The sequence below is a fragment of the Pholis gunnellus genome (assembly GCF_910591455.1).
Source record: "Pholis gunnellus genome assembly, chromosome: 2".
NCBI lineage: Eukaryota > Metazoa > Chordata > Actinopteri > Perciformes > Pholidae > Pholis > Pholis gunnellus.
Window position 1 is genome coordinate 16,676,106 of NC_136536.1, and position 14,616 is coordinate 16,690,721.

Sequence of the window (14,616 nt, forward strand, 5' to 3'; positions counted from 1 at the left end):
TGAGGACTGCAACAGGAGCAGTCCAGTGTTTGTGCTGATGTAGAGGTTTTCTGAAAGTATGAAACAAGACAGGTGCATTTTATGAATGACACTCTTGTTATCAAATAGAAAACATTAGGTGAAGCTGCACAGGCAGTAGTAGTTTTACTTTCTCCCTAAACAACACCTTTAAGTGGAGGAGCGTACTCCACGCATGTCATGAGCTGTCAGAGCAAAGAAAGTATGTCCAATATTAAAAGTAATGCGTTGTGCTACGGCAACTGCTGAGCCCAAAACTGCTACTAGGCTGCCACCTGCTGGTAAAGACAGATGCATGCCTCTCAGTTACACAAATTGAACTGCGTTGTTGGCCGATATATTAAAATCTTGAGGAAAAGGTAAACAGGAAACATTTGGCCCAATTTTGTAACTTAACAGTCAAGCATTCCAAGACTATAGGGAATGATTCAAGGGTCATTTAAAGGACACATTACAATTTCAAGGCGCAATTTACCCTATAGTTAATTTGTGAGTCTGATTTCATAATGCAGCAAAATGGAACTTCGTTTTCTAAATTGCAGGCTTTTTTTTTGCTTCCATGGAGCTGTTGCTGCAGGCTAATTTAGACAGATTAGACGGCCGTGTTAATTCAACAGCTCAAACAGCTGCCTGTTTAATGGACTTCTTAAGTGATGAGCTTGTTTATAAAAGCTGCAACTTTGTTTACAGCGTCCCTGGCAAACAGTTTGGCTTGTTGTCATGCAGCCAAAAGCTTATGATGTTGTTCAAAGCGTGCTTGTTTTCAAGAAATTATTCATGTCTGGTTCCCTTCACCCCACTGAGCAGATTTTATGTTAAACTGATTTTAAAATCGCTGCAGTGTGTTGGGATTAACTCTTTGCTTTCTCACTGCTCACTATACCCACTACCACCTCTGCCTTCACTCACACCCTCAACTACATCCCCCCTCCTCACCCCTCCCACTTAAGACTCAGACTCCAGCCCCACCCGCCACAGCCTCAGCCTGTCCGACGGGTCGGAGGACCAGCTGGACCGCCTCCAGCAGGTGGAGCTGGCCAGGATGACGCCCATGTCCCAGTGGAGGGCCGGCACCGTGCAGGCCTGGCTGGAGGTTGTCATGGCGATGCCAATGTACATCCGCACCTGCTCAGAAAATGTCAAGAGTGGAAAGGTAGGATGGAACCACTGACACCACGCAGGTGGACTCACTTTGCATTTTTCTTAAATGAATGTTCACCGTTGCAAATGCATACATTGCCAGTTGTGTAACCTGTTATTTTTCTATCCACCTCGTTTAGAAGACACTTTGTGGCTTTAGTTGCTCAACAGTATCACATGTTGCAGGTTTTGCTCGGACTAACAGATGAAGACCTGGAGCTGGGTTTAGGTGTCAGCAGTTTAATGCATCGCCGGAAACTCCGCCTGGCCATTGAGGATTACAGAGATGCTGAGAATGGTAGAGGGTGAGGAAGGGACACGGAGAATTCTTGTAGAAACTTGTACATGATGTGGTAATGTAAGAGGGCCATCTGTTGGTGATTTGTCGTCACAGCATTCACAAATTACAATATTTACTTTAAACAGAGAGATAAGTGTTTACACATCAAGCTACAATAAATGCAACAGTCTCGCTGTAACGCCAGTTTTGAAAGTTTCCTCCTTTTACATTCAGATTAATGACAAGCAGGTCAGTTAAACTGTAAACTCTCCATAGGAGTGCGTTTATTAGCGCAGCAATAAGATAGTGATCTGTCCAGAGCTTTTCCCTGTCTTTGTGGACAGCTATATTTCACAGGTTAAGGGATCAATTGACCTAAATCTCACACACACACATGAAAACATATTTTCTCACTTGCTTGTGTGTAACCCATGCAGCTGCTGCTGCTAGTGTGGGTTTTGAGGCATGCAGCCTCAATAGCATCCAAAAATTCAAAGTCAGTGCCCCCGTTACTCTGGATAGTACCAGGTTGAAATGTTCAGACAGTTTATTTTGTTTGGGATCCATTGAAATGTCAAGACATTCCACTCAAAACCACAAATGTCAGTCTCATTGTGGTGCTTCAGCAAAGGTCAGGGCATCACCAAAGTCTGCATGAGTAATCCTCTGGGAACCATTAATGTCAGCCATCCAATAGCTGTTGAGATATTTAAGTCTGGGCCAAGGTGATGGATCAAACAACAGACAGCAAAGCCACTGGTACACCTTCATGGATTTATACCCCAAAGTGGGTTCTCTTTGTGATTTAGGTGAAGTGACCCTTCCACAAACGTGACTATATAAATTGTCTGCAGGCTGTCCAAGGCTGCAGACATGGACCACCACTGGGTGGCCAAAGCCTGGTTAAGCGACGTGGGCCTGCCTCAGTACTCCCAGGCCTTTCACAACCACTTGGTAGACGGGCGTCTGCTGAACTCCCTGACACGTCGCGACCTTGAACGCCACCTCAACATCACCAAGAAGTTCCACCAGGTCAGCTTGCTGCTGGGCATCGAACTGCTGCACTTACTCAATTTCGACAAGGAGGTAAGTGAGTTTCTGCGCCGTGTTCACAACCGTGAATGTACTCGGCTGTGCTCTATGGCGGTAGGTGAAAACAGCTGAGTAAAAAAGTGTCTGTTGAAAATTGTTTCCAGGCACTGCAGGCTCGTCGGATACAGTGTGAGCACCAGAACGTGGATCCGTTGGTATGGACCTCTCACCGGGTCATGAAATGGATCAAGGAAATTGACCTGAAGGTGAGGACAGAGAGGGAGAGAGAGAATGCACCTTTAAGACTGTAAACACATGTAAAACACTCGTAAACTACTCATATATAACAATATATTATTATTATATTGAAGCTACAGTCGTTGCAACAAAGCAAATATTGGGATTAAATACTAATAACCAAGAGATAGTGATTTATTGAGTATTATAAGAACACAATCACACGGTATTGCGGGTAACTGAGGCTCTTGTGTTTACTCAGCACTCCCTATCTCCGCAGAGTGATAGAAGGTCTTTGTTAATGTATTTCTATGCTGCTCCTAGTTGTTTACAAAGCCTTTTAGAATACCGCCTCTATATGGTGATGCTGCAATATGGATGTCCCAAGTCAACATTGTCTTGACATGGGACAACATGTTAACATTATGAGGTAGCACATTCAGGGTGTGTAAAGATAAGGCCGCCTGGACTGACATCCTGTTAATATCCTCGGGGAGTGTGAATTCATGCTGACATGAACAGATAAATCAATATGTTCTTTGTGTCGGAGCCAATTTGGCATAATTTTTGTGAGCCTGTTGATATCAGTGCCTTTTCCTTTAGCCAGCAGTGTGCGCGGTATTACATCAGAAGAGTTCACATTCCATCTTAGAAATGAAAATCACTCTATGGCCTTCTTTCCCTCCACCTGTCCAGGAGTTTGCAGAAACTCTTCTCAGCAGTGGAGTTCATGGCGCTGTCATGGTGCTTGACCCCACTTTTAACACTGACGCCATGGCAACAGCACTGGGGATCCCGAGCAACAAGCACATGGTTCGCCGACACCTTGTCGAGGAGATGAAAACCTTGATTGGCCCAGCCAGGTGAGAGGAGACATTCACCAAGAGACAGGTCCCACTAAGGCTATAAATATAAAAAGATTAGATAAGAGTTGCTTACTGCTGATGCCGTATTTGCTTGTTCTGGTATCTTTTAAATGCTATTTGAGGCCACCGTCTCCAACACTCTGCTCCAACCCATGTTCCCTTTCAGGACGGATGCCAAGCAAGACTACGAGCACATCGGCCCGGGAACACCACCGCCCCTCCTTCGCCAGAACTCCCTGGGCAGACCGCCCAGCTCCACCGGCCGACATACGGATGATGAAGGCTCGCTGAGGAGGAGGGCTGTCAAGGTGTGTGTGTGTGTGCGTGTGTGTGTGGGGGGGGGGATTCATGAATGAATACATAATACAAGACACAAACTACATCGAGGCTGATGGAGTGGAGAAAGGTGCTTTAATTACTGAGAATAGTTCATCAGAACCACCAAGTAAGCAGGGCCTTGTCTGAGTGTATTTGTGGTAAAAAACAACAACGAATGTGTGTTTCAGCCTCCAACAGGGTTCAGCCCCAAAGCTCGCAATGGGCGAGACCTGAGTTGTCATAGCAGCTACGGCTCCCTGCCCCGGGAGGTTCGAGACCAGACTCCGCCCAGAGCTGAGGGAAGCCCGATCCACGGCTACACCAGCATCGAGGTCACCAACGTTTGAGGTCATCACAGTGAGACCAAACACCGGTCGTCCGCTTCATCACGGCTAAATCTACAACATGGACGTTTGTCACGTGTACCTGAACACGAGATGGTTATTTTCTCCAGAGATGAGAACTTACAGGACAGATTGCACTTTTTAAAACAAGACAGGATTCTTTTTTACAAGTCTCCTGGTTTAACAACAGGTGGTATTTTGATGTTTTCAGAGGGCGGGGATTTCTCCCGCCTGAATCAAGAGATGCAGGACGCAAGTTAAATGATTATTTTTCTATTCTTTTGTGTCTAAATGGTTCTTTGTGAATCAGGATTTGACTTGGCAATTTGTTTTTGTTGACTGGTTGCTAGTGACTGTTTCTCTGAGGGAAATTAGATTTTTTTTTTTGTATAATACAGGGTACTTGATGACAAAATGGAAAAAAAGTTTAATATCAATGTAAATTGTTCATGTTTCATTCAGTTCTGCTGTTTGTGATGCCTTGTCAGTGTAGCTGAGGACAGTGGAGGGAAAAAAAGACTTGAATTGAATTTTAAATTCTAGAGTTTATGTTTGATAGTCATTTTTTCATCTTGCACATTTACACAGTTGTGTCTAAACAGATGTAGCACCCTCTTCTGATGTTTTATACTGTGAAGTAAATGTGGAAAAAAAAACATTTCAACAATGGCAACAAAAGATGACTGCAGAGCTGTATGTCCATAGAAGCCTCAGGGCTGAAAGATGTGAGGATGCATATATGTAAAAATGATAAAGTTCCTTTTAATGAAATAAAGATGACATCTTACATTTTATAGTCCTGTGCATCCATCTTCAGCAGAAAGTTCAATGAAAAAAGTATTTTTTTCACAAAAACAATAAAAAAGTTAATATGTAATGTGAAGGGGGTTTCTAACCATTACAAACTTACAGAGAGTTATCAGTGAACTCTTCAGCTCTGTGTACATGGATACATACTGTACTTACTAGATAGTGTTACAGATCTCAAGAACCTTTTTTTAAGTTTCAGTACACTAAGCTGCATGTATAGAACCAAACAACACAGTTTCCAACTAGCAGGTAAAGAAAGTCACACATAAAGAGTAGCTTTAAAAAAGTATTTTTCTCAAGAGTTGATGGAGGCCAAACAAGAGCTATAAAGAGAGTAAAAAATTGGCTTATACTCATCAGACGGGCAGAAGTACAACACCACATAAAAACTAATGGTGCACTGCCGATGCTGGAGCCCGTATAAACAATAATATATAAGATTTGTATGTCTGTCAGGCGGTTTTGGACTTTTTCTGTCCCTTAGTGGCCATAAAACGACGACATAAAACCCCACACGAGTGGTGGTGTATGAAATGTACGAAAGAGAGGACCTTTGACTGTGTGATACAGAGGAAATGATAGAAATGCTGGAAATGTATGAATTAAGGAGGAAAACAGTGCATGGCTGTTAGAAGAATTAAAGAGTGAGAGAAACGAGCCTCCTTATTGAACTAATTTGCATGAGAGAGTATGTGTGGTTCATTGCCTCCAATGTAATGTAAATGAGGGGCCCGCACTAAACTCAGTGATTACATTTGTGTGTTAATACTGTCTCTTGACTAATTTCTCCGCAGTATTTTGGTGAGTCACTCCGGTAATCTCTTCTTTCTCTCTCTGCTCCCTGTTGAACGAGTTAACTCAAGTCTCTGTTTAGACCTCCGGGCAAGACAACGTGGTGCAACTTCCTCCTCTCACAGTGACTCGCAACACTGTGTCAAGCTAAGGATGACACAGCAACGAGGTGTTCAGCTTCCCGTCTGCAGTCCACCCGTGGTTGGGAAAAATCTGGCAATTCATTACATGATGTCCATATCCACGTACTCTGAGATACGATCGGTATGACGGGGAAAGGTGTGCCAGGCAAAGTTCCACCTGAGAAAAGTTAATGTGCTACACTCAAGGCCATAAAGCCATTAAATCAAGCTTGTCTCTCCTACTGTAACATCCTAGCTACCAACACATCACCTAATTAGTTTAAAGGCTGACAGCGATAGGACTTCCATGTAATCAAGGCTTGTTCACTGTGTGTGTGTGTGTGTGAGGTTAAACAGAGGATCCAGACAAAAGCTTAGGAGGAAGAAGACCTCCCCAGAGTCCAGAACAACAGGGTTGCCTCACACAGAAGCAGCAATACAATGAGTGGCCAGGGTTGGGACTGGTTTTGTCATTATTGTGAAATAGTCCAGTTATAGCAGGCCGATACAGAGGAGGACACCGGGACAAGAAAGTGGGGCCAAGTGGAGTCCAGTTTTACTGTTTTGTGTAACTCTCTTGCAACATGTAAACTAGATAGACACAAGTAGAAAAGCAGTGAGGTCTGTACTTTGTAAGTGATGGGTCTTACTCACGGTCGGTTCTGTCCAAAGGGCACGAAAAGGAGCGACAGCGAGTGAGCTGGTAAATTTACAAAGAGGAAGTAAAAATCTGGTCATGTAGCGTAAGCCTGGTATGAAACTCATGGACTTGTCAGTGTTTACGGCAAGGGGAAGTATTGAGTACACAGTGAGTCAGTTTTATATGTTGTCATTCATGGTGTGAGACAGAATGTCAAAAAACTTGATCTCCATTTAGTGGTGAGATTCAACTACAATTCAACAAGAGATTTATGCAAATCTGTCCAACTGGGATGAAGAAACTATTGTACTTTTTCACTCCACTACATTTATTTCAGCTTCAGCTAATACTTTGCAGATTTGGATTGTTAATGCAAAATATAAATCAACTAACAACTTATGAATTATTGTAGGTTACCCATACGTATATAAAGAGATTCAAATAAATCCAACATTAAAGTGAAACACACATTAATCTGATCCAGTAATATAATATATATTATTCTGAAATGGGCCATTCTGCATAATGAGTACTCTTACTTTATACTTAAAGTATATATTGATGCTTTAAAATGAGTAATATTTTGAATGGAAGACTTTCACTTGTACCAGACTGTAAAGTATTGCTATTTTTACTGAAATAAAAGAGCTGACTATTTCTTCTCATCATTGTCTGCCAGCAAAAGGAGCCAAAACGTCTGAAAAGCACTATGGTGGTGGTGTGCCAGTGGACATTGTTGTTACTTGTGTTGAGATTAAAAGCAGTTGTTGATTTTCATTTAAACTTAATATTCATCTATTATTCATTTATTATTAAAAACTCTTTTTCTTCCTATGTTGACTTGTTTGCTCCCTGCAGCAGACAAATGGTACATTTTAGTTTTTGCACGTTCAGCTCTGAATAAAGCCTCTCTCTAGGGTACACTAGCTTAGCATTTAATTAGAAATGTACTGAATACTAACTCTAATTTGCATGCAATTAGTGCCAAATTACATAGTTCTTTACAGGAAAGTCCCGAAGATATTATTTTTTTTAAAGAAAGTTAAACTCAACTGCAAATCATCTAGCGCGTTCAAAGGTTGATACTAGCGTATGGTTTCCGTCTGCAGACAATTTTTTGCACAAAAGCCAAACGCATTTCCCCCCCACATATACTTTCTCTTCCATCCATCAACCAGCGCGAGAGCGAAAGAGTTAACTTTGAAACTGGAAGTGCATGAGTGAGCCCCCTCCTTCCTCTTGCTCTCCGTCTCCGTCTGGGCCCATCCGTCTCAGGGAAAGTTCCTCACTCTTAAACGCTGTTTGTCCCCAAATTACGCCACAAACACACACACACACAAACACACACTGGTGTCTGTGTCGGCAGAGCGTGGAAATAAACGCCACACCTCCCAGCTTTGAGAAGAAGAAGAACAAAAGGAAGAGTGTCGTCAAAACGATGCAAGGGTGAGTGTAAAGCCGGTGTACTCGTTCGCTGAGTTTTGTTTTCATTTTGTATCGTTGAAATGTTACTACAAAGTTACTCAGTAGCCAAAGTTTTTAGAAGGATGTGGAAAGTTTTTGTCGCGCTGCTTTAGGCTACGGATCCCGCGGTGGTCAACGTAAGCGACCATAGACGGTAGTGAGCAACCCGCCCAGTGTTAACGGACGCTGAGTGCACGCTGTCTGTTAGCGAGACAACGCTTCATTTTGAAACTTAATGCTCAAACACGGCCGACCCGTGACACCTGGACGCCCTGATATCATCGCGCAGAGTCGTAACATTTGACTCAAGCTACGCTGTTGAATAAACTTTTCCTGTTGAGTAAAAAGAGTCATTTTAGAGGTAAACAGTCGGCTCAGACACTTATTTCCGACTGGTGGAAAACACACACATGATCCCACACAACACTAACTACGGGCTTAAATGTTGTACAGGGCTTCTTCTTTCTTTCTTTTTTAAAGGCTGTTTTTATGAGCTTGAATGTCAATGTATTACTTTACTGTAAAAGCTGTTATGTGGTGAAATATAACCCTTTATAGTTGGACTGTAACACGTTCCACACACACATGTACATAATGTCTAATATATCTTCACGTAAACGTTCCTCTGGATTGCACAACAAGCTTGTTCGTGTAGTGTGTGTGTGTGTGTGTGTGTGTGAGGCTAACGGAACAGTTTCTGTGTCCTGCTGCCATAATGAGCATACTTCAGTGTCATGCCATACATTCTTTAGTGAGAGGCTATTCCCAAATTGAAGCTGGGGATGACCCCCCCCCCTCATCACACATACACACACACACACACACACACACACACACACACACACACACACACACACACACACACACACACACACACACACACACACACACATACACTCCCAGCAGGTCTGGGTGTGTTTGAAAGGGTACATGCTGACATAATTTGTGGCCGTATCAAATTGTCTCAGATGTAATATAATATACAGATAGTTATTTCCCTTTTTGTCTGAGTTTATTCACTCCACACCCTCATTCCGTTACCCTCCTTCAGTAGGTCATTACAAACGATAGTCTCTGATTTATTTGTTTACATATTGTACATAGATCTTTTGTACGAGATTGTTTGAGATGTATCTATGTTTTATTTGTTTGTAGCAACTTGCCTCCTCTCGCTGCATTTTTGGCCAGGTCCTTATTTTAAATGAGAACTGGTTCTCAATTGACTTATCTGGTTAAATAAAAGTAAAATATAACAAATATATACAGTTCCCAGCAGTCCTCATCTGATCTAGTAAATATAGAATAGTTACACTGCAGGGTGGCCTTGTGACCGATGGCATCTCACAAGTATGCGGTAGATGTGTGCGGATTGGTCATACTCATTGCATTTCAGAGAGTAACTCCGTGCAACAGCTTGATTAATGCTAAACTAATAATGTTTCCTTTTACACGGAAGCACATAATGATCAATACAATAGATACGAAATGATAGCTATATGTTTGCAGTGACCACAGCTGTCCTTATCTACCCTTGTAATGTGTTTGCATTGTGTAACTAGTGACGTTGAAAGTCTGCTGTCAATCTTTACCACGCAACACACCCATTCTCAGAAGCCTCTACAAAGGTAGTTTTACCTCAGTGACGTTTATGTCCTGTCATTTACACGGAAACATGGGTTTGTTCTTATTAGCAGCAGCAACATTTTCAGTTCGGGATAGCTCTGACTGGTGAGGCCACCTCAGATACCAGCTCATAAGAGTCAGGGGCCACATATTGTGTCTGTTAAGTATGAGTATTATTTCACAGACAGGCCAGGAACTATGTTAAACATTTACATTTTTGTGTCTGTTATTCTTTTGGTGTCTGACCTCACCTTTCTCTCTACAGTTTCTGACCTCACTGGAGCTGGTCTCACTGAAGGTTGGGGACCGACAAGATGCGTTCCAGCGTGGATGGACCAGTGAGCCCCATTGGCAGAGAAGGCACTGGCAACAACAACAACAACAACAACAACACCAACACCAGCAATGAAAACAGTGGAAACTCAGGTTCCCAGTATGCACTATGTGCCCTGGGGGTGGGGCTTGTTGCCCTCGGTATCGTGATGATTGTGTGGAGCGTGGTGCCTGCAGACGTGGCCGGCAACAACAGCAGCAGCGGCAGCGGCGGTGGCGGTTCGGGAGGAGATGGTATAACAAGTGGCAGGAAACACAAAGCGTCTTCCGTGGCCTTTGTCCTGGTGGGGTCTGGGGTGGTCATGCTGCTGCTGTCTTTGTGTCTGGGAATGAGGAACAAACAGCGGGAGCAGCAGAGGCTTCAGGAGGCCCAGAACCGCGGAGGAGTGGCAGCGAGGGAGCAGGAGGAGAGACAAACGTAAGTCCGACCACAGCGTTCTAGCTCAACAACATTTGGGACCGTAGGAATGAATAGTAGGCTTTTCCAATATGTTGTTGTGTCTGTGAGCAGGGCATTAATGTGACCATTAAACTGCCAAAGAGTGTGCATGTATGCTAGATTTGTTTTATTTATTGTTTTGTAAAACGTTGTTGACAGATAACACAGTTTTCACTGCGTGGGACACGATAACCGAACATTGTTTTCAGAGTATTAAGAAAGTCGGTGATTAGATGGATGATCCATGGTTCTGAAAACCATGTCTGGTTCTCTTTTTCTTTTTCTTTTTTGTCAGATCACGGAGGTCACTGAGGGCCTTTGAAGTTCTGTGACTTGAAATTAGGCTGTTGAATAGCAGCCTTTTTAATTCAAGAGCTAACAAATCCACATGATCCCTTTAGTAACATCCACGTTTGCTTATTTAGTACATAATACAAGTAGTACTAGTCAAGTCCATGCTGTTGGACGGCAGCACACGTGATTTGTGGTTGAACAGGCGATACACTCTGCGTTTCACAACATTTGAGAATAATAATGCAATTGATTCATATTTTAGCTTCAGAGCAGGACTCGCCAAAGACCTCAAAGTGATTCACGTGCGTCAATCATGTCTGTATTTATTTTTTTTCTTTCTAATGAATGTCTGCAGTGCTGAGGAGCAAGCCCACCGTTACGCTGTACCCAGCTATGAAGAGGCAGTGTGCAGTGGCCAGTACCCCGTCCGTCAGAGCAACCTTCGGCCCAGCACCTCCCAGCTACCGTCCTACGATGACCTCGTCCAAGTCGACGGTGTGCAGTATGAATTCGAGGGGTCGGAGGTCACAGCTACCGGATCACAGCCCGCTCCGGCTCCAACTGCTCCCCCACCCGCTGCCGCTGCTGCCCCTGCCGCCGCTGCCCCTGCCGCTGCTTCCACATCAAATCGCAGACCCGGGAAAAATAGCCGCAAGCTCCTCCCTATCAAGATCCGCAGGATTAAATCGGAGAAGCTGCCCATGAAAAACATTGACAACTCTCTGCCAGCTACTGGATTCAGTATAGAACCACTGACCCCACCGCCGCAGTATGAGGACAAAGTGCCTCCGCTTTAAGATCAAGCCGATCGCGTTCAAATAAATCTACTGAAAATTCCCTGGAATCCTCCGCGATCACCTTTTTTGTGGGATCTGGACCTGCGTTTTTTTTTTATACCGAGACTTGAAGATGGCACTTCTTGCAGGAAATTCTCAGTGGCACATTTTTAAAAGAATAAAGTACAGTATTTGTTGTGATGCATAATTCAATGAACAGAGAAATCATTATTGTTTTCAAAATGTTGGATCTCAGAAACCAGTTAGTGATGTGACGTAGTTGCTGGAACCTTCCTCCCCGTGACAGATCGGATTAAAAGCACACACCGAATGCAGTCCTCCTTTTAATGTCGAAGTCATTTTCTGTTCATGCGTCATCTTCATGTGCACTGACCGTACAGGAGAGGTGACGGTGAAAGAGATCATAGGACGTCGTAGAGCGGTCATAGTGGGGATTTGTGTGCACGCTTAAATAGATATGTGCAGGGCCCTCATTTAGTGAAGTGGCTGCTGTTTGGACAGTGTTTCACCCTGGGAGGGTTTGGGTTACCACTGCCAGCGGTTTACTAAACGTAGGCTCCACGTTGAGTGACTGAGCATTGAATGTACTCGGCTGGCATGAGCTGATGTCACAGAAACGCTCCCTCACTGTCGACAATGTTTTCTCTCCCGGTTGTTGGCTGGTGTTGGAGAGAGTCTGCTGAGGTTTCGTGTCTGGCTTTTTGAAACATGGCTCTGGGGTTTTCTTTACATATCCTAAGATGGGATATCTACTGGGCAGCAGACGTCTACTTATGACCAAGATAAAACAAAGCTTTGTTAGCATTTATCAGCTCCAGCTCCCGTGACTCTTAGCCATAGGCACTGTACCGAAACCTAATGGGAATTGTAGTTGTTGAACTTTAACAAAATACCACTTGTTTTATCTTACTGAGAATATCAAAGCACTCGAACGTTACTGTCCAGTATAGCAAAGTATATTTAAGAGAAAACCCAAGTTTGATGTTTCTCCTCAGAAAGACTAAACCCTGTACAGGACACGGTGGTGAAATGGACTGGAGGCTACTCTGAAAATGGGGTGGGACTTCAGCTGTTCATGATTTTAACGTTGTGGATATTTCTTTACTGAGCAGGACGTGGTCCAAAATCCCCAAATGGCTGCATTTAGTGTCAGTGGTTTCATTGAACACGCCATGACATTATAGCTGTATTGAGGAACTTTGACCTATTAAAGGCACAAATCCGCTAAAACGAACTCCCAGAGACACACTTCTGAGATGCCATTATCTTATCGATTTGACATGGATAACGAGCTAGCAAACAGCTGTCCAACTGCACAATAAGATAATGCCATTGGAGTCGTGTTTCCAGCGAACTGGTCAATGAAAGTCCAGATTTTGCTTGCTTTTTAGAAACGGAGCTGCTCCTTCAGCTCACTATTGATCCGTTTACTTTGCCTATGTGCCGATTGTTGCAACGCAGGCAACACGTAGTCTACATGCATATCTGGTATGACTCCACCACACAGTCAACATGTGTAAAAAATAAATAAACAATGAGCTTCAGAGCTGGTTGTAACGTACAACCAAACGTGAAAGGTGAAAACCGGTTGGATGTCAGTTAGGGAGAGAAAAGGCTCTGTGATGGATTTAATGGCCAAATTGCATATTTACACTTGCTGGTGCTGCACCAATGGTCACCATTTTTAAGAGAAATGACTTTCTAGGAAGTTGACGGTCTAATTTCATGTAATGCTTAAAGAGTGCTAACGCTAACTGACTGCAGCAAACTGAGTTTGCCCTCCAGCTAAAGTACAGTTAAGTGCCTTTGTGTTCACAACAACACTGCTGCTCTTCAAAAGACATTGTACGACTGAGCCCGAGCTGTAGTGTTGCTCCTCCGATGCAGTGCTGCTTTTCCTCTTTCCTCTTGCAGACCAGCGAGTGGATAATGAAGTACGCGGGAGCATAATGGATGGAGCTCGTGAATAGTTGAAAAGCCACCAAGAACACTGAGCTGTGAAGGCGGCAGTGTTGTCTCTTGTTTCTCTCCGGGCTCGAGATGACCAACAGAAAGACTCTTTGACGGTGCAGCTGCGCCATAACAACGGCAACTATTGCTCACTCGCTTCGCTCATCACCATTCCTGCAACCACAGCTTGACTTGCAGCCCGGTTTTAACTTAGAAGTATGACGAGAATGAGCAGAACAGAGAAGAAAGACAGCTGTTCAGGGAACTGGTTTGAGCTCTAGCACCGTGCACTGTTTCATCAGCAAACTCGCTTCTCTTCTTCACGTTCGACTTGTTTCCAGCTGAAGCCAAATGAAAGGATTCACCGGTCATTCTGTCCGACGTTACACATTTTATGAAGTTGCACGACTGAAATGTTTTTTCCTCATTTGTTTTGTGGCACTTTTCATGAGTGACGTCATCACCCTGTTGCACACTGGGTTTTGGTAAAACTCATTGCAGTTAATACAAAGGAAGCTACTCGTTGTCAGCTGGTCATATTATATGTTGACATTCTGTTCAGCGAAAGGCAACAAGGTAATTGAATTCACTTCAGGTTCGTCATTGAAATTCAACGTTTCAATGTCTCCATTTGTCCATCTTGTTTTCGAAGTGGAAACTCGCCACATATTGTATTCATTCTTCATGTTCAGTACTGCAGACATCGTCATTGTACCTCATTTGCCAAGGACCAGTTAATTACATGATTGATTTTATTACTTTGTAGTAAAAATGAGTGTTTTGATTTCGCGGTCGCTTTCTGTTTTACTTAAGTGTCTGAAACCCATGCTGTTTGTTCATTTATTATTGCTTTTTTATTATTACTTAAGTCTGTATTTCTTGTACTGTGAAATTTTGCTTTTCTATGATCATTCTAATTTGTTTGTGGAAAATGTGTGATTTTCTCTGAAGAGTAAAAAACAATTTATCTCATGAATATTTATGAGAAATTAAAGTAAGTATTTGTTAACTAACCCAGTGTTTAAGAGCTGTGATTACTGAAAGGTTCTGTGCATAGTTAATTACATGTTGACTCGTGCAATAATCACCTAAACATCCATACTGACTCATTTTGTTG

General features: G+C 43.2%; 2 protein-coding genes across 6 annotated transcripts in view; both read left to right on the plus strand.

The window, feature by feature from the left end:
* kazna (kazrin, periplakin interacting protein a) overlaps window positions 1-5,024 on the plus strand; it is a 140,538-nt gene extending 135,514 nt beyond the window's left edge. For all 5 annotated transcript variants that reach the window (XM_079177282.1, XM_079177283.1, XM_079177279.1 and 2 more), the window contains 7 exons: window positions 969-1,171; window positions 1,345-1,463; window positions 2,293-2,524; window positions 2,635-2,736; window positions 3,404-3,570; window positions 3,740-3,881; window positions 4,080-5,024. In XM_079177282.1, the coding sequence (XP_079033408.1) occupies window positions 969-1,171; window positions 1,345-1,463; window positions 2,293-2,524; window positions 2,635-2,736; window positions 3,404-3,570; window positions 3,740-3,881; window positions 4,080-4,238 (1,124 nt within the window). In that variant the 3' untranslated portion in view covers window positions 4,239-5,024. The remainder of the gene's footprint in view (window positions 1-968; window positions 1,172-1,344; window positions 1,464-2,292; window positions 2,525-2,634; window positions 2,737-3,403; window positions 3,571-3,739; window positions 3,882-4,079) is intronic.
* A 4,976-nt stretch (window positions 5,025-10,000) lies between these two features.
* Window positions 10,001-14,500, plus strand: tmem51a (transmembrane protein 51a; the record flags this gene model as incomplete). The annotated part of the gene is made up of 2 exons (XM_079174328.1): window positions 10,001-10,437; window positions 11,108-14,500. The coding sequence occupies 2 exons, from the start codon at window positions 10,001-10,003 to the stop codon at window positions 11,547-11,549; spliced, it is 879 nt and encodes a 292-aa protein (XP_079030454.1). The 3' UTR covers window positions 11,550-14,500.
* Between the last annotated feature and the right edge of the window lie 116 nt (window positions 14,501-14,616).